This window comes from Trichechus manatus, unplaced genomic scaffold (assembly GCF_000243295.1).
Source record: "Trichechus manatus latirostris isolate Lorelei unplaced genomic scaffold, TriManLat1.0 scaffold00061, whole genome shotgun sequence".
Taxonomy (NCBI): domain Eukaryota; kingdom Metazoa; phylum Chordata; class Mammalia; order Sirenia; family Trichechidae; genus Trichechus; species Trichechus manatus.
The window spans coordinates 1,118,263-1,137,568 of NW_004443997.1; the positions used below are offsets into that span (position 1 = coordinate 1,118,263).

A 19,306-nucleotide genomic window follows, 5' to 3' on the forward strand; every position below is an offset into this window, starting at 1 on the left:
CTTTAAGTCCTAAAGCCTTTCCAGATCGAGCCATGGTGTGTGTGTGTGTGTGTGTGTGTGTGTGTGTGTGTGTGTGTGTGTATTGACAGTTTAATGAGAAATGAGTTTGCTCTGCAAACCTTTATCCAAAGCACAATTTAAAAAAAGGAAAAAAAAAATTCTATTTTAAAGGTGCACAGGCAAAACTATGTGAATGAGTGTCCTGTGGCAGCCATAACAAAATACTGCACGCTGAGGGGCTTAAAACCACACACATTTACTCTCTCTCAGTTCTGGAGGGCAGAGTCTGAAATTAAGGTGTAGGCAGGGCCGCTCCCTCCAGAGGCTCTAGGGGAGGGTCCTTCCTTGTCTCTCCCAGCTTCTGGTGGCCCCAGGCGTTGCTGGGCTTGTGGTGGCATCACTCCAGTCTCTGCCTCCATCTTCACACGTCATGGTGTTTTCAGTCGCCTTGTATGCATGTGAAAGCTGAACAATGGGTACAGAAGATCAAAGAAGAATTGATGCCTTTGAATTACGGTGTTGGTGAAGAATATTAAATATACCATGGACTGCCAGAAGAACGAACAAATCCGTCTTGGAAGAACAGCCAGAATGCTCCTTAGAAATAAGGATGGCAAGACTTTGTCTCACATACTTTGGACATGTTATCAGGAGAAACCAGTCCCTGGACAAGGACATCATGCTTGGAAAAGTGGAGGGTCAGCGAAAAAGAGGAAGAACCCTCAACACAGTGGCCGCAACAGTGGGCTCAAGCATAACAATGGTTGTGAGGATGGCGCAGGACGGGGTGGTGTTTCGTTCTGTTGTACATGGGGTCACTATGAGTTGGAACCAACTCGATGGCACCTAACAACAACAATTATTACAAACAGTGCTATAATGAACAAACTTGTCCATTTATCTTTCTGAGGGATAAATTCCTGGTTCAAACAGTTTGCACGTTTTATCTTTTATCAGAAGCTGATTGACTGGGTTTTCCTAGGCCTATGCTGGCAGGACAAAGGAAGCAATGGGGACTAACGGGTGAAACAAGGGTTCTGAATCTGAAATTCCAGGCCCATCACTTCCTTAACTGTGTGACACAGGAATTACATGACCTCTTTTTTTATCATATATAAAACAGGACTAATGCTTAACTCATGGAATTATTGTAAGAAATAGTGAAATAACATATTACCAGCACAGTGCTGAGCAGAGTTGAGACACACAAACAGCCATTATTAGTATTATTACTGTTACTGCTGCTGCTACGAACTTCTGCTCCCTCTTTTCAAGGCCCAGTTCAAGCTCCTCTAGAAAGCCTTGCACGTGATTTCAGTTTATAGGACCCTCTGATTACAAACTGCTACAGAAGTGATTGTCTCTGTCACTCATGTCAACATGGCACTTGCCTTTTTTTTTTTTTTTTTTCTGTACATGAATATCTTGTCAGCTCACCTAGACTCGGTTTCAGAAGGTTAAGGACCATGGCTTATGCTACCTTCACCTCCATTACCTACCACACTGCCCTGCTCAGTCAACAAAAATCAACAATAATCGCTGTCCCCAAGCCCTTTGTCAGAACTGCCTGAATGTCTGGTTTTCTGCCTCCCTTCAGATGTCCTGCGGTTTGACAACACCTACAGCTTCATTCATGCCAAGAAGGTCAGTTTCACTGTGGAGGTCCTGCTTCCAGACAAAGCCTCAGAAGAAAAGATGAAACAACTGGGGGCAGTCACCCCAAAGTAATGCCTACTCCCACAGCAGGCCTGGCCCCCTCAGTGTCTCCCTGTCAGTTTCCACCCCTTGTGGCAGTCATTTTCTTAGCACCCTGCAGCCCAAAGAAACTGGGCTGAAGGAAAGACTCCTGGCTGGATCTGGGGAGCCTTCATCTCAGGGAGAGAAAGGGTGGTTGGAGTGGATCTCCTTGCTTCTGAAATTACTAAGGAGTCCCAGGGGCTGGGCACCATGATAGGATCTATTGATCTTGTAAGCTGTGCCAACTTCACCTGTCCAGTGACAGCTAAGACAGGGAGGGGGGGACCTTGGGGTGACAGCAGGGAAGAAATTAGAAAAAGGGGAGAGAGACTGAGACCTAATGTTTCAGGGAAGCCAGCTGTAGGGGAGGAACTTGCCCCCACATGAACATGTAAGTCTAGATCATAATGGGGAGTAGCAAGGTAGCCAGTTGCTAGAATTACGGTGGGGATCAGAGCTTTCCAGACTTTCCATCACTGAGGCCAGGGGAGCTTTGGGCTTTTCCCAGGTCTTGGGAGGTGGCCTGAGTCAGCATAGATTTTCCCACTCAGGGGTAGATAAGCAGGCCTCTCCCTCACCCTGAAAACTTCAGCAACTCCTGGGTGCCACTGGCTGCCTCTGTAATTACTAGTGATTGTCAGTGACTCTACTTCCTGGGAGAGTGAGCTTGGGTACCCAGCCACTGTCCTCCAACGCAAACAAAGCACAAGGGAAATTACCTCCAGGAATCCCAGCCCAGTGAAAAGCCAGGGAGGCTGGGGCGGGAGTGAGCCCTGGGCCTTCCATTTCCCTTTCACTGCCGCTGGCCTCTCACGGAGTAACCCTCCTTCTGAGCACCCCAGACAAAAATGACACTTAGGATCATGACAACAGCACACAGGGCATTTCCCAGCCTGAGTCTTTCCCCTGGCAGCCAACCCGCTTCCTGACTGACCTGAGCGGGGTCTTCGCAGTCCCATCTCTGGGAGACGCATGGCGGGTGCAGAGGGCCCCTCGTGCCCCGCGATGGACCAGGTGAGGCAGCTGCCAGGGCAGGAGGCCAAAGGCCAGGTCAGCATCTTACACAACCAGGGTCTGGGGCAGCACCAGGCGGCCTCGCTGGCCCTCAGCCCCTCCGTCCGCGGGGCCTCCAAGCAGGCATGGGCCGTGGGGGCAGTCGGCGACAGTCTGGGGGCTATAGGACACCGGCCCTGCGGGCAGCCACAGCACTTAACCCGAACCACGTCCTTCTGCGGATGAACGCGAGGTCCTGGGCTGCCTAGAACACGTGAGGGCGCCCCTGTCCTTCGCGGGAACGCCTGTCCCTCAGAAACCCAGGCCCTGGCCCAGCTTGGGAAGCTCGACTTGCCGAAGCCCAGGGAGCACTAGGCAGGGCTGATGTGGACGAGTGGTGGCCCCAGCCACACTCCTTGGTTTATAACGCTCTGTTAGGAACATTAACCAATGAATAAAGCAACGTTCAGTGCATAGGGAGTGGAATTTAATGCCTCGCTCCTTGTTCCTCGCTGCCCTTCACTCAGAGGCCCAAACTTCTGCCTCTGGGAGCCCAGCAACGGCTTCCCGCCAATAGGCGGAACGCACGCGCTGAAACTCTGCCTTGCTCTCTCGTGTACGCCTTTCCTAGGGCCTAACTGCCAAGTCCCCTCCTCCTTGGCTCAGCCGGTATGTTATCCTCCGCCATCTTTTCTAAGGGCGATGATAGTGCTCCTGACCGCCTTCACGGTGAGGGCAGAGGCCCCACCCCGTTTAGGATTCTCCTTGAGCGCTAGCGGCTCTGGAGCGCTGACCAGGGCGGGTCCTGGCGAGAGCGTGCAGGGACCGGGAGTGCGAAGGAGGCGGAGAAGCGGAATCACGTGGTACGAGGGACCGTCTCCTAATTCCGCGCCAACACTCCCGGTGTTTCAGGGGCTGAGGACTGCTTTGAGCCCCGGAGCCCAGCTCCCTGCGAGATCAGCACTGGCTGGGTTGTCTTACAGGACCCTAAGATGTCAGTGGCGCCCAGGATTGAAAACTTGGCTCTTAACAGGGAATCAATCATCTTCGTTTTCCCCATCTTTATTTGATTATACTCAAAGCTAACCCTTAATGAGCGCCCACTGTGTACCACGCAACAACTGTCTTTACCGCCTTGGGTTGTTGCCAAGATTCAAGGAAATAATTCGTGCAAAGCGTTCAGAAGACAGCCTGGTACAAGTAAATAACGGCTACTTTCATTTTTTACAAACGTGGGAACTGAGGCTCAGGGAGGCTAACAGCTAATATGCGCCACCGCAGGGGCTTGAACCCAGGACTGCATGTTTCTAATGGCATGCCTTTGCCTCTCTGACATTCCGAGTTTTAGTGAATTGTAGCCGCTCCCATTGCTCAGATGGGTACACTGAGTTCTAGCAGAGGAAGGGGATCCTCCTGCTGTAAACACTAACCTCCAAGATGTTCCGCTCATTTCCCTGTACTACAACCCGTCCTCCCTTCTCATTCATTCATTCATTCAAAGTCCGGCCCCAGAGAGGCTCTGTTTGGAGCCAGACCAATCCCAGTTAGACCCGGGTGCTTGATAGATGAACATGACACCTGCCTGGAATAGACTTAAGAGTCCAGGCATCCATCTCGCCAGGGAACACACCACTCACTCCTCCAGTCTCATTTAGTGAGCTCACTGGAACAGCATGGGCTCTGGAGCCACACTGCCTGCATTCAAATCCCGGCTCCACCTCTTAAGCAGATGTATGACCTGACAAAGTGACCCACCAGCTAGAGTCCTTAGCGAACGGCCCGGGCCGGGCCGGTAGTAAGCTCAGTAAATGTGACTGTTATAATTAATTCCCCGCACTGTCCTAGGGAGTGGACCCTGTCGTGACCCCCAGTTTACAGATGAGTAAAACGAGGTTCAGCTAAGTAGAGACTTTTGCCCAAGGTTAAACAGCTAGGGAGTGTGACATCCGAATTCGAACCCAGGCCTCTTTGGCTCCCCAAACCACAGTCAGCGCTGGGAGAGGGGCAGAGAGAAGGCACCGCCCTCTCAGCCCAGAGAAAACATAAAATCAATCAGGAAAACCCGAACCCGGAAGAGGAGCTCCTGTGCTCGGGGGAATTTGCAGACGCTCCCTGCGAGCGGAAACAGCACGAATTGTCCTTCAGCCAAGGACCTTGGGCCGGTTCTGCCGCGGCCGACAGGGGCGCTAGTGGAGATCGAGGTGTCAGAGGTGGTTGCAGTGGCCGGGACCGCGGCGGGAGCGCCATGCCTGAGCGGCGGGCCGCTGAGCGTGACCTCTACCGAGACACGTGGGTGCGGTACCTGGGTGAGCGCGGGCGAGGGGCGCGATGATCCCCTCACCACCATGTGCCTGGAGTGATAAGGGGCGCTAGGTGCCAGCCCGTAGCGAGGAGGAGGCTGGAGGGTCTTCTTATTCTGCCTGGGGCCGGAGACTGGGCTCAAAGAGGCTAGGGACTTGCCCAAGGTCACACAGCGCTGGTGGGTCCATTCTTGTGCTCGGGCGTCTCTGCAAGTTAATCCTCCCGGGGCGGAGGCTTGAACATGGAGCCATGAGGAAATGGGGACCGCGCTGACCGCTGGCGTGCCTGAGCATAGGCGGATCTGGGCTCCCATTTCAGCACTGCGGAAATTTGGTTAAACGCTGGACTACTGGCCCAAAGGTTAGCGGTTCCAACCCACCCAGTGGGGCCTGGGAAGACCGGCCTGGAGATCTGCCTCCGAAGGTCACAGCCTTGAAATCCCTGTGGTGCAGTTCTACTCTGCTCATATGGGGTCGCCATGAGTGGGAAATGACTAGTCGGAAACTAACAACACTCACTGGCAGTGTTTGTGCCTGTTTTCTTCCTGGCAAAATGGTCGAAGAGCAGGGCTCCCATCATCAGGTGGTGGTTATAAGGGTAGAGTGAGATAGAGCCTGGCACATAAGTGCCGGATCCATGGGGCTGCTCATGGGCAGGCTCCCTGCTGCCTGTTTCCCCATTAGTACAGATGTTCTAGAACCCAGGCTAGGAAGGCAAAGACATCGAACCAGTGAATGATGATGTGTGCTCAGCCTCCCCACAATGGCCCCGTTTTACAAGTCAGGAGACCGAGGCTCAGAGGTAAAGATGCTTGCCTAAGTGCACCTTGTATAGCAGACAAAGATTAGAACCAGCTCTCACCAGCGCCCCCGCTGTGGGACAGCCCATGGGCCTGAGAAGTGTTGTCTTCCTCCCGCCTTCCCTCAGGTTATGCAAATGAGGTGGGGGAGGCCTTCCGCTCTCTGGTGCCAGCAGCTGTGGTGTGGCTGAGCTATGGTGTGTCCAGCTCTTATGTGCTGGCTGATGCCATCGACAAGGGCAAGAAGGCTGGAGATGTGAGTGTTAGCCACCTGCCCCTACTGTGCGACATCCTACTTCCCATGTGGTTCATTCCATAGTTTGCATGTGGTAAGGCCCATCCCCGCTTATGGGATTGTTCACCCCTCATAACCTTACCTGTGGTGCAGTCCATACCCCAGTCTGCATGTGGTAGAATCCACCCTCCCCACAATGTACCCTCAGCCTTGTATATAGTGCAGTCCTGACCCAACTCTGGGATAATTAATCCTCAGTCCTGCATGTGGTCTAGTCTATACCCCAGTCCTGCAAGTGGTACAGCCTACCCACAGCCCTGCATGTGGTCTAGTCTATACCCCAGTCCTGGGATGTGATGGAGTCCATTCTCAGCCCTTCTGTGTAGTACAGTCTTCCCCCAGCCCTGCATGTGGTACAGTCCAGAACTCAACACTACTCCAGTTTGGTTTTCCCTCCTCCGTGTGTACCGGCCACCTTCTGCTCCCTGGTCCAGCCTCATGCCTCTTGTCCCAGAGTTCCCAGCCTCCACCCCAGGCTGTGTTATGCCACTTGTGTCCACAGATGTCAAGCCCAGAAGCAAGCCGCAGTACCAGGGTGACGGTGGCTGTGGTGGACACCTTTGTGTGGCAGGCTCTGGCCTCTGTGGCCATCCCAGGCTTCACTATCAACCGCGTGTGTGCAGCCTCCCTCTACGTCCTGGGCACTGCCACCCGCTGGCCTCTGACTGCCCGCAAGTGGACCACCACTGCACTGGGGCTGCTGCTTATCCCTGTCATTGTCCACCCTATCGACAGGTGGGTGCCCCTCCCAGCCTCAGGGGTCATCCACTCAACAGACATGGAATTAGGCTTGGAGAGGTGTGGGACTTGCTCACATTGCACAGAGCAATGGCAGTTGAGGCAGGGCTGGCCCTCGGGGCTCCAGAGGGATAAAGGACAGTCTGTGCCCTTGTCATATGATCTGGCAGGTACTTTGGCAGTAAAGGAAGGGGGTGCCTCGAGGGTATGGGACACAGGACAAATACATTCCCAGAAAGAAAGTCTAGTGTTACAAAGGCAGCCAGGAGCAGGTACACCTTGGAGGGGGTGGGTTTTGGGTGTATTGGTGACAGAAACCCAATTCAAACTGGGTTAAGTAAAATAGGAATTAATTGTTTTGTGAAACCAAAAAGTCCAGGTTGTGTTGCTTTCAGGCATGGCTGGATCTAGGCCCTCAAATGATGTCGTTAGGGGTCTGGATCTCCCCACCCTGCTGCCCTTCTCCCCATCCCACCCCAACCCACTCTGCGTTGGTTTCAATCAGTTTCCCCTCATTTTAGCATAGATGGCTTTCATCCCACCAGCTTAACAAGCCCCATGGGAAGCTTCTAAATAGTGACAGCAAAAATCTCAAAGAAGGCTGTCATTGGTCCATCTTGGACCAGGTGCCTACCTCTGAGCCAGTTCCTCTTTTCTGATTGGCCAGGGTTAGGTCATATGCCTTCTCTTAGAACCAGAGATGGGGCAACCCAACAGACTAGCCCTAAAATGAGGCATTGTCTATCTTTGTGGCTTCTCCTGAGCTACTGGAAGGAGGAGTCATTCACCAGGGGAACATAACTGACCCTGAGGACCTGAGCAAATCCTTTACCCTCTGTGTGCCTCAGTTTCCCTCACTGAAAAAAGAGGAGGAAGTCTTGATCCTGGCTTCCCCAGGTAGCCAAAGCTGGGAGGAGGGGAGAGAGAACAGGTCTTTTCACCTGGATGGCATTTGTATCCCACATCCAGGAGTCCTTCTCCCTAGCCCTGGCTTTCTGCCTTCTGTTCCACTATTAGCACTCACGGCCCCCTGCTCACCATCCCCAATCTCTGCTCAGGTCTGTGGACTTCCTCCTGGACTCCAGCCTGCGTAAGCTGTACCCATCAGTGGAGAAGCCCAGCTCCTCCTGACCCCCCTCTGGTACCTGGCCTGTGGGTTGGCCCACTCTTTGCTCCATGCCAGCTTCCTCCTCCTGCCCAGGGATGTGGGTGCCTGGCTCCTTGGTGTCCTAGGTCCTGGCACCCAAGTGGGTTTGAGCTGGACTGAAGCTTAGAGACAGGCCTGGAGGAGCCACGCTGCAGTTGGACCCTGTCTGCTTCCCTGGAATCCATGAGCCTAAGTGGGATTGGACCCTGGGTGGACCCAGCCCCAGCCCTGTCTTCAACATGAAAGTAGCACCCTTCCAGTTGATGGAAGAGGAGACTGAGGCTCAGAGAGGGCAAGGGATATGCCCAAGATCACTCAGGAGGCGAGGATCCAGGCCTCCCAGCTGCTCAGCTGAGGCACCCCATGGCACATGGAAAAATGGGGGAGTGTAGTAGCGGGGACACCTGAGGATTGATCCTCCTACCTCCCCATCCCTGGTGCAGGGGCTGCGGGGGCCTGGCTGGAAGGCAGGATAGTTCTGGGCCAGGCCCTCCCAGGAGCCCAATAAAGCCTCAAGAATTTGAGTTTTATTCTGCTTTTCTGTTGGGGATGAGCAGGGTATGATGGTGGGGAGCAGGGCTGGGGCCCCCAGGCAGAGGCTCACTTCTGCAGCCAAGCATCCCTCACAGAGCCTGGTGCTGGGCCCTGCTGGTGCCTCCCAGTCCACCAACACTGCCCTGCAGGTGCCTGGGGTTTCACCATTGGTGCTCCAGGGCCCTCTGGGGTAGACATTGCCCACTTACTGCAAGCCTCATTAAGCACCGAGGCTCTAGGAGGGGAGCCTGTTGGGCAGATACCAGCTGGGCCTGAAGGCAGCCCCCTGTCTGAGCACCTCATGAGACTCACCATGAGGGGACTCGGGAGTCCTGGAGAGAAGGGAGCCTCCCTGGGCGTGGTGAAGGAGGCTTTCCTCCCTGATTCTGGGCCAGACCATTTTGTTGGCAGCTAAGAAGGGTGGAGAGGTGAGGAGGGAGGGGTTCAGTCTAGTTGAGTGAGGTAGGGGGGCTGGTGTGGAGCATGGGGTGGACACAGCCCAGGGCCCCTCTCACTCAGCCCCACAAATCAGCCTTCATCAGGACTCTGGCCCTGCCCCTCACCTCCCAGCTGCAGCCAGGTGGGCTAAACCCATCCAGGTGGGGCTGCCTACCCCTGGGCTGGACTTATAGGGGCCAGGGGTCAGGCGGGCTGCTGGTGAGTCAGGATGGGGACGATGAGATCGTGGTTCCTGCTCTAGGGGTGTCTGCAGCTGCAGGGTGAGTTTGACGACTTCCTCTGGGGCTGGGGGTCCCTCAGGGTGGGGTGGGCCTTTCCCTGCCACCCTTCTTGCTCCATGCTGGCCAGGTCCCCTTCCCAAGCCCCCCCGACCTCTGCCCAGTCTACTGCTGCTCCCTCTGGCCCCCTTAAGTGCTCTGAGTCTCCCTCATTCCCATCCTTCTCCCCTCAGTTCCCACATCCCTGCTCAGGCTGATAACCACCTAGCATTCTCCCATCCCCTCCCTCCCACCTCCCCTGTGGAGCCTGCATCCCTGTGATATCTCCCACGAATTCCTTGCTCACTCCAGCTTCCAGCCTCAGGGCTCTCGCTAACGCTAGGACTGACCAGCTCTGCTTCCGGCTTCTGTGTTCCTGGTCTATAGTCTAAGCTGTCAGCATGCCCCAGCCTTATCCTCCTCTCCATCACCTACCCCCCTGTGCCTCTGAGCCCCACACTTGGCTGGAAATCCCTTTCCTCTTGGGCAGCTCTGAGCATCCTTCAGGACCACTGCCCCTTAGCTGAGCCCTCTGTGAGCCCCCTCTGGTCCCTGGTTTCCTCGCTGGTGGTCCCGCCTTGTAAAGAACTACTGGTGTGCACATGCACAGATGTCAAGAGCCCACGGCTCTTCATCTTTGGGTCCTGGGGACTAGCACGTAGTAGGTGCTCACATGAGGGGCTCTCAGGCTCCGCAGGCCACGGTGGAGGGGAGAAAGTCTGTGGACCTCAGATACACCTTACCTGGCTCCTGCTCCACGCTGGAACAGTGGACTGAATGGGGAAGTGGGTACAGTTGGAGAGGGTTCTGGGCAGGCTCTGCTGGCCACACCCTGACCTAGGCCGTTCTCTGCACACCAGCCTGGGCTGGGCTGCCGGGGGACAACCTCCTGCAGGAATGTAAGCAGACAAAAGTCCTCCTGGCAGTGAGGAGGGAGCCCCAGCTCGATGGCCGCCACCTGCGTCTTGGTTCCTGCCCACCCTCCCTGGTCCCTGTCATGCCTGGCTATGTGGTCTTTGCTGCCCCATTTAAGGCTTATGGCTTCATCTGGCTGGTGAAGGGCCTGTTGAGGCTAATGGGGACAAGGCTGTCAGGAGCCTGAGGGTACCTGGGAGATTTTGGGGGAGAGATGCAGAGCTGGGGTACCTGGGCTGGAGAAAGGGGTAGAATCAGATCATACTGACTTGCTGTGTGACCTTGGGCAAGCCACAGCCTCTCTGAGCCTGTTTCCTTTTTCTAAAAGAAGCAAAGGCCTGAATGTACAGAATTGGTGGCCAAGGGCATGATGCAAACTTGCTATTTGTCATCTGCATGTTTACCACATGCCCTTGCTTGTATTTGTTCCTTTCATACGCAACAGTTCTACGAGGGAGGTGAAACTATCATCCTGTTTTCCAGATGAGGAAACCAAGGTTCACAGAGGGGAAGGCCCCTCTGTCTGCCACCAGGTGCAATTTAGCACATCATTCTTCAAAGCTTTTGAGTGAGAATGGACGTTGAGCATGTCCTAGAAAGGAAACTGAGGCCCAGAGAGAGCAAGTGACTGATGCCACACAATGAGGTAGGACCAAGCTGGGGAGATACTCGTCCTGGCTTCTTAAGGCGCTGGTATCCCCTCAGATCTCAGGGAAGATGGTGGAATTCTTTGCTGACCTGGTCTACACGCCCCCACCTAGTCGCTCAGAGCAGCCCCCTCTGCTGCCTTCCGCCATTGAGTCAGCTGCACAGCCAAGCGGTGAGCACTGTCTACTGCCCCTTAGCCCATCTTGGGCCCTGCACCCCCAGAGATCCTGCAGGAGGCTATAAGGGGGCTGGGGGGGCTACCTTTTCCAGTGGTCCAGGGGAGCAGGCAGCGATCTCATGGCCCCCTTGGTGTGAGCCAGACTGGCCTGGGAGTCTGTATTTGGAACTCGGGATTCTCCTGGATGCTTCTCTCCTGTCCCCTTCTCTGGCTGGGCTGTCCTGGGAACTTGTCATGAGCTTAAGTGTTTGCTTTCTGGTCACCCTGACATATGCCAGGCGCCCATTAATGCCTCTTGCTTCCCTGCCAGCCCGGAAGCCCCCACCTTGCCCCCAGTCTCCTCGGTTACTGGATCTCTGGCTGGGCTTGGACATCTGGACTTCAGCGTGAGGCTTTGACCTGATTCATCCCTTCCCGCAGGTGGGGGGGCATCAGCTGGGCTGAGGCAGTGCCCCAAGGGGAAGGGTCCCTGGTTCAGGGGCTCCTGTGCGTCCAGTTCCAAGCTAATATACCCCTGGTGAGAGCAGGAAGAGATGCAGGGCAGGGCGGCAGCGGGGGAAGGGCCCGGGCTTCTGATGACCTGGTCCCAGCTTTGCCTGCCTCCCTCTTGCTGTGTGGCCTTGGGCAAGCCCCTCAATGTCTCGGAGCCTCGTGTCCTCCCCATCTGGTTTTCATTCCAGCCCAGGATGGGGCCAGCACCAGCACTATTCTCCTAGGCTCTGAGCTCCATGTGGAATTTGCCGTGTTTGGCAGCTCCCATCAGCCCTTACAGCTATATGTGGATGAGTGTGTGACCAGCCCCAGCTGGGATCTGGAAGTGGCCCCTGTGTACTACACCTTCATTGGGAATCATGGGTACTGGACCTGGGTGAGGGAGACAGGGTAGGGTGTAGACTATTCAGTCGGTGGCGTCTCTGGGGAGGCTGGGGCAGGGGCTGAGAGCCTGTCTAGAGCTAGAAGAGACGGATGTCCAAATGGTGTTCTCTGGGAGTTCTTGGGTGGTTGTCTCTAGCATAAGAGCCCTTTACTGGCTTCTTCACCTCGGTTGCCTCTGCCCCGCTGTAAAATGAGGAGAGTGCCAGAATCTTCATAGCACTGTTATGTAGATAGGTTGAATGGGGAGATGCTTAGCTCAGGGCCCAGCATGCAGAATTCTCAACAAATGATGGTGTGTGATGGTTTGAGACCAGACTGGGGCTAGACCCCAGTTCAGGTTTGTCCTCTGGGCCATGCTGACCTCCAGCCTGGGCCTTCCAGGTGCTTGGTGGATGGCAAGGATGCCCGTTCCCGCTTCTTGCCTTGAGAGGTCCCCGAGAGACTGGAGCTCTCCTTCCAGGCCTTCAGTTTTGCCGATTCTCCTGATGACGTGAGTGGAAGCAGGTGCACTCAGGGCCTGAATCCCCACCCCCATCTCCCCACATTTCCTCAGCCTGGGGTCTCTGTCCCCACAGGTTTATGTCCACTGCCAGCTGCTAGCTTGGGACCCAAAGGTCCCATCTGATGCTACCACGAAAGCCTGCTCCTTCCACAGGAACACAAACAGGTGAGTCATATACACTGAAAGTGTACTGCATGCCCTAGCCTGTAACAGGCGTTTAATGTGTATGACCTCATTAATTGCCTGTGGGAGTCCCTGGTGGTGCGAATGATTAACACACTTAGCTGTTAACTGGAAGGTTGGGGGTTTGAGTCCATCCAGAGGTGCCTTGGAAGAAAGGCCTGGCAATCCCCCTCTGAAAAATCAGCCATTGAAATCCCCATGGAGCACATTTCTACTCTGACGCACGTGGGGTTGCCATAAGTCAGAGTCTACTTGACTGGCAACTGTTTTGTTTTTAATTGCCTGGGAGGTAGGGTTTTGGCAGAAGAGGAAACTGAGGCTCAAAGTGGCTCAGACTAACCTTCCAAAAAGCTTGGCCCTCTTGTAATAGTTCCCCATGGCCAGCCAAACCAGCCTTAATTGCCTTGGCCTAGAATGGGCAGTGTGAGGTATATTGGGAATGGAGACTTTGGACTGTGCTTGAGACACAGGTTCGAATCCCAGTTCCAATTTTTGTTGGCTGTGGCATCATGGGCAAGTCAGTGAACTTCTGTAAGGCTCAGTTTCTTCACCTGTAAAATACAGGTCTGGCCTTTGGGGTCTCCAGTTTCTGGTACACTGACTTAAGCAGACCCTTCTCTACCCCATCCTCATCGTCCCTGTAGGTGGGAACTTCTGGACAATGCCTCCCTGAGCAGTACCTGTAACTGCTGTGAGGTTACCTGCCCAGCCCCACGGTCACCCTATCAAAGGGCCCTAGCAGGTAGGAGCCCCCTGGTTTGGAGGGGAAAGAGTGAGCTCTGAGGCTGGGGAGGCAGTTGGCCCTAGGAGCCACTCACGATCCTGTGTGAGTGGGCCTACAGAAGGCACCATCTTGCTCCTAAAGACTTTTGAGGAGGCTGACATTGGCCTCCTGAACTGCAAAGACCCAGTTGAAGTAACACGTTGATCAGTAGAACCAGGAAAGGGGCTGGCCCCTGTCTGGGGAGCCTCCTACTCTGTGTGACCTTGGGCAAATCCTTTCCCTCTCTGGGCCTCAGTTTCCCCAAGTGTGAAATGAGAGCATTAGGTTGGTTTACCACTTTTGAGCTTTTGTTGTTAGCTGCTGCCAAGTCACGTCATGGCGACCCCGTGTATGCAGGGTAGTACTGTGCTCCATAATGCTTTCAAGGCTATGACCTTTCACAGATCTGCTTGCCTGTCTTCCAAGGTGCTTCTGGGTGTGTTCGAACCACCAATCTTTTGGCTAATTGTTGAGCACTTAACCATTTGCACCATCTAGGGACTCCTTTTGAGCTTTTAGTATAATCTTTATTTACAGATACCTGGAGACTCCTTCATTTGCACCAATACAACCCCTGATCTGTGCCCTTCTGGGAGTTTTAGAGAGGAGGGAGAAGGGTCTTAGTAACTCATGTCATAGTTACTCCTCTCTCACTTAACCTCCAGCAACAGTGAGCTCACACGTCAAGGTTAGCAGGTTCAGTGTATGGGTGTGTGTGTGTAGGGGTAGTTTAACACCCTTTGGGGTGGGGTGTCTTTGTCTTCCAGCCTTCGGGTAGGTCCCTGCGGAGGCCTTTGACTGAGTGACAGAAGAAGCTGCCCTGTCTGAGTTGAGTCAGGCTTCTGACTCCAGGAGGCTCGGAGGTGAGTAAGGGAAGTCTCTCCTACAGCCTGGGCCCTTCTTGGGGTCCCCTTCCAGTGGGAGACACTGGGCCCCAAGTCCAGTGGTCCTTGATCAGTCCCAGAAGAACCTGGCTCTGGCTGCCTCCTTCTCCCCCACCATGGCCCCCCTGCCTCTGTTTGGGGCCTGCTAGAGCACAGCCTGAGCCGTCAGGCCAGCTGACTGTAAGCTTGCTCACCTTGTGACCCTGGAAGCCACTTAGTCTCCGAGCCTCCTTACCCTGAAGATTAACTGACACCCACTATATGTTGTTAATAAATGCTACCCTACCAAGTACAGGCCAGGACTTCCGCTTTCTATGCCTAATCTCGTTTAATCCTCCCAATAATCCTATGCAGTAGACACAATCAGCCCCACTTTCTAGATGAGGAAACTGAGGCTTGAGGTCACAGAAGAATGAGCTGAACCCAGGAGCCGTGTACTGTCCCTCACATGTAAACAACATGGTTCTGGGTGGCCAGGGCTGTTACTGGACCCCTCCCTGCCCCTGCCAGTGTACTCCCTGCCTTTCCAGGCCCTAACCAGCCCCGCCTTGTACCAGGAAGCCTCCCCAGCTTGCTGACACCGATGGCCGGGACTCTGCTTCTGGAGGTGGCATTGATGTTTGTCCTGGGCGTGGGCTTCTGTGTCTTCACCCGCTGCCACTGGCTCTGGGCCCAGAGCCTGGCCACACGTTCAGCTGCAGACCTGGGCTGCAGGGTCTGAGGAAGCCCCCCTCCCCACCAGGTTTTTCCAATAAAGAGATATTCACTGCTGGCTTTAACTTGTCTAATTTTCCTGTGACAACAACTGGGAAAATGAGGCCCCCAGAGCAGGGGCCAGAGCTGGGCCTCTGGTGAGGCAGTGTTCCCGGTGTGGGCTTGGGTCGGCGGGGGAGTGAGGTGGCAGCCACAGGGAAGCTGGGCTCAGGCCTACTTCTCCCTCCGCCCCTTTAGTATTTGGGCAGGGGGCCGAGCAGGTGGGGCCCCTGCAGGATGGCGAAGACCTGGACCCATCTCCAGGTTTACTTTTCCACTTCTTCAGACGTTCAGAACAGAGTTCATGCTCTGAAAAAATAATCTGTTGTTTACACTGTGGCGTGAATGACTAAGAGCCCTCTCTCTCCTTTCAAACTCTCAGAAGGGCACAGATCAGAGGTTGTACCAGTAGAGATGAAGGGGTTTCCAGGTATCTGTATATAAAGATTAGACTAGAAGCTTAAGTGGCAAACCAACCTAATGCTCTCATTTTACACTTGGGGAAACAGGCCTGGAAAGGGAAAGGATCTGCCCAAGGTCACACACTCAAGGCCCTGTATGATGGCGATGACTCCTCCCTCTCCTGCCAGCTACTTCCACTACCACCATACATACCTTCCTCACTTCCCTACCCCAAATCTTCATTTCTGCCTTTCTGTCCTTTTTGGTTTCTTGACTCCAGCATTTCTTACACTATCCCTTCCAAATGGGACACTCCCTTCCACGCCTTTCCTACCCCTTCCTGCAGGCACATCCTCCCCTGATTATAGCCCGTTCATCCCACAGTTCAACCCTTCAAGGAAACCTTTCACCCTTACCCTGGCTTGGGAGACACCTCTTGGCTCCCTCCAGCCCTTGCTTCCTCCATCATGGTGGTAACAGCTTGTAGCAATCTTGACCTTCCCTCCTCTCCAGCAGCCTGAGGCCAGGGCCATGGTCTATTCTACCTGGAGGCTGCAGCCCAGCCCAACCCCAGGACCTGACTCCTGCTCTGTGCACATCAGCTGTGAGCCTTTGAGCAGTGGGCGCCTCAGTGGCCTCGCAGTGAAAGGGGAGGAGGGTGGTGGAGACCCCTCCCACTGGCTTGTGAGGGCTGAAATGAGAAGCTGGAAGTGCCTCACACAGAATGGCTTGTACCCTTGCCCAGGCAGCTCAGCCCCCCTTGCTATCGAACCCTTGGGAGTAGGGTTGTCAGATTTAACAAATAAAAATACAGGATGCGAGGCAGGGCCAAGATAGTGGAGTAGTCAGACACTTCCAGTGGTCCCTCTTACAACAAAGACCCGAAAAAACAAGTGGATCAATTATATATGACAATCTAGGAGCCCTGAACATCAAAGGCAAAGTTGAGGAATCGGACTGAGTGGCAGGGGGAGGGAGAGAAGATTCAGAAGTAGCGAGGATTTGCCAGACCTGACCTGACGGGAACCAACATCCTGCAGGCTGGATCAGCTGGCATGCATGGTGAGGCAAGCAGTGGCGTTCAGGATCTACCTTGTGTGGGGTTCGATGAGCATCTTGGATAGATATCTTCTCATCTTTCACGATACTGTTATTCCCCCATTGTAGTACTCCAATTGCTCATAGGTTATTTCTCTTGATAGAGTCCCACATAATTCTTAGGGTTTCTTAATTTTTTAAAATTCTTTTTTCTGATTTTTCCTCTAATAAGTTGGTGTCAAGTGCTTTATCTTCAATTTCACTCATTCTGACTTCCATTGCCTCAGTTCTGCTCCTGTGACTTTCCGTTGAGTTGACTAATCCTGAAATTTTATTGTTAATCTTCTGGATTTCTATTTGCTGTCTCTCTATGGATTCTTGCAGCCTGTTAAGGATTCTTGCAGCCTGTTAAATTTGTTACTGTGCTCTTCTATAATCTTTTTAAATTCCTTTATTGCTTTGTCTGTGTGTTCCTTGGCTTGCTCTAGATTTTGCATGATCTCCTTCCTGATCTCTTGAAGAGTTCTGTATGTTAATCTTTTGTATTCTGCCTCTGGTAATTCCAAGAGGTTCTCTTCCTCCAGAAGATTTCTTGATTCTTTGTTTTAGGAGCTTGCTGAAGCCATCATGGTCTGCCTCTTTGTATGATTTGATATTGACTATTGTCTCAGAGCCATCAGTAAGTTATTATATTTATTTATTTTATGTTTGCTTACTGTGTCCTAGCTTCTTGTTTTGTTTTGATATGCCCAAATAGGCTGCTCGTGTGAGCTAGTTTGATTATTGGCACCTTTGAAGCTCTAACGTCCTGTTACCAGGTGGTTAGATCTGTTACTAGGTATGTGAGCCCAGGAATCCATTTACTTTTCTTGTATGGATTCAGCTCAGGTGTCCAGGTAGTCGGTCACCAAGTGTGTGGTACAGGCTCTCACCTACAGTCCTAGACAGGCAGGGGTGATTGGAGTAGGCACAGGTATCTGTCTGCAGTAGGGAATCATGTGCTGAGCAAGGCAGGGGGCTGACAGATGCCCCTGAGTGTCTTCGAGGAAAGCATGTCCCTGTTCCCTAGAGTGCATAGGTGGGTAGGTTTTGCAGCCGGACTATGGGCACCCAATGCACCACTTATTCTTGGACCCCTGTCGCAGGTGGCTAGGTGGCATGGGCAGAGCCACCGGTCCTCAGGCCCCTGATGTGGGTAGGTGAGGACCCTGCTTAATGGGCAGAGTGGTGTCAAATGTCACAAACCTGCCACTCCACCATATAGCTGATACAGTTGAAGTTAGGCTTCAGGTATATACCCTGTTGTACTGTGCTAATGAGGTCCTACCCCGTTGAAATGGGCCCACACAGGCCTATGGAGGGTGAAAGGCATTCAAAGTGTGTGGACCCCTCATGCCTGTGCCTAGGGAGCTGTGCCTGCCCTGAGTTCCTGGCTTAGGGGAGCTGGCAGATTACTTTTTCCTGTTTGTTAATTTGTTCCCTCTCCAAGGCCCAGAGAATGGCTCAGGGCACATGAGGTACTACTTCTGGCCGAGGGAATGCCACAATCACTGAAGCTGGCCCAGGACCTGGTGCAGAGCAGGGAGGGAGAAGGTAAATGGGAGAGACGTTCTTCCCAAACAGGGTGTTTTTTGATCCGTGAGGTAAGTTAGATGCATGTACTTATCTTTTGCTGATTGAGTGCCGCTTTTCACTGGTTCTGGAGGCTTGAATCGACTCTCCGCTGCTTGGTCTCTCCCAATGTAGGAAATGCGTTTCGAATGCCACTGCTTGCCTCACTGTGCATGCCAGCTTATCTGGCTTGCAGGGTGTCAGTTCCCGCCAGGTCAGGTCTGGCAACTCCTCGCTGCTTCTGAACTGTCTCTCCCTCCCCCTTCCACTCAGTCTAATTCCTCAACTCTGCCATTGATATTCAGGGCTCCTAGATTGTCATATGTAATCGATTCACTTGTTTTTTTTGGTCTTTGTTGTAAGAGGGACCACTGGAAGCGTCTGACTGCTCTGCCATCTTGGCCCCGCCTCCGGGAATGTAAAATGGTACAACCACTTTGGGGCTTCCTTGAAAAGCTAGAAATAGAAGTACCATACGATCCAGCAATCCCACTCCTTGGAATACATGCTAGAGAAATAAGAGCCATCACATGAATAGATATATGCACACCCGTGTTCATTGCAGCACTGTTCACAATAGCAAAAAGATGGAAGCAACCTAGGTGCCCATCAATGGACACATGGATAAACAAATTTTGATAAATTCACACAATGGAATACTACACAGTGATAAAGAACAACGATGAATCTTCAAAAGTATCATAACATGGATGAATCTGGAAGGCATTATGCTGAGTGAAATTAGTCAGATGCAAAAGGACAAATACTGTATGAGACCACTATTATAAGAATTTAAGAAAAGGTTTAAACACGGAAGAAAACATTCTTTGATGGTTACAAGGGTGGCGAGGGAAGGAGAGGAGTATTCACTAACTAGATAGTAGCTAAGAATTATCTTAGGTGAAGAAAGACAACACACAATACAGGGGAATTCAGCACAACTGGATTAAACCAAAATCTGAGAAGTTTCCTGAATACAGCCAAACACTTTGAGGGACAGAGTAGCAGGGGCAGGAGTCTGGGGACCATGGTTTCAGGGGACATCTAGGTCAATTGGCATAACAAAGTTTATTAAGAAAATGTTCTGCATTCCACTTTGGTGAGTGGTGTCTGGGGTCTTTAAAAGCTAGCAAGTAGCCATCTAAGGTGCATCAATTGGTCCCAACCCACATGGAGCAAAGGAGAATGAAGAACACCAAAGACACAAGGAAAGTATTAGCCCAGGAGACAGAAAGGGCCACATAAACCAGAGACTCCATCAGCCTGAGACCAGAAGAACTAGATGGTGCCCGG

General features: G+C 53.1%; 2 protein-coding genes across 2 annotated transcripts in view; both read left to right on the top strand.

Moving 5' to 3' along the window:
* LOC101361612 (SEC14-like protein 2) overlaps window positions 1-2,595 on the top strand; it is a 22,114-nt gene extending 19,519 nt beyond the window's left edge. Inside the window, exon 11 of the mRNA XM_023733699.1 lies at window positions 1,598-2,595. Within this exon, the coding sequence (XP_023589467.1) occupies window positions 1,598-1,728 (131 nt within the window). The 3' untranslated portion in view covers window positions 1,729-2,595. The remainder of the gene's footprint in view (window positions 1-1,597) is intronic.
* Window positions 2,596-4,975: 2,380 nt separating this feature from the next.
* On the top strand, window positions 4,976-8,697 carry MTFP1 (mitochondrial fission process 1). Its single transcript, XM_012556319.2, has 4 exons — window positions 4,976-5,036; window positions 5,959-6,086; window positions 6,628-6,860; window positions 7,922-8,697. Exons 1-4 carry the CDS (start codon window positions 4,976-4,978, stop codon window positions 7,992-7,994), a joined length of 495 nt encoding a protein of 164 aa, XP_012411773.1. The 3' UTR covers window positions 7,995-8,697.
* Window positions 8,698-19,306: the final 10,609 nt, after the last annotated feature.

Bases quoted from the DNA above. Each gene is read 5' to 3' on its own strand.
- MTFP1 (XM_012556319.2), top strand. From the start codon at position 4,976: ATGCCTGAGCGGCGGGCCGCTGAGCGTGACCTCTACCGAGACACGTGG. The intron at 5,037-5,958 runs GTGAGCGCGGGC...GCCTTCCCTCAG, and splicing joins CACGTGGGTGCGGTACCTGG to GTTATGCAAATGAGGTGGGG. The intron at 6,861-7,921 runs GTGGGTGCCCCT...ATCTCTGCTCAG, and splicing joins ATTGTCCACCCTATCGACAG to GTCTGTGGACTTCCTCCTGG.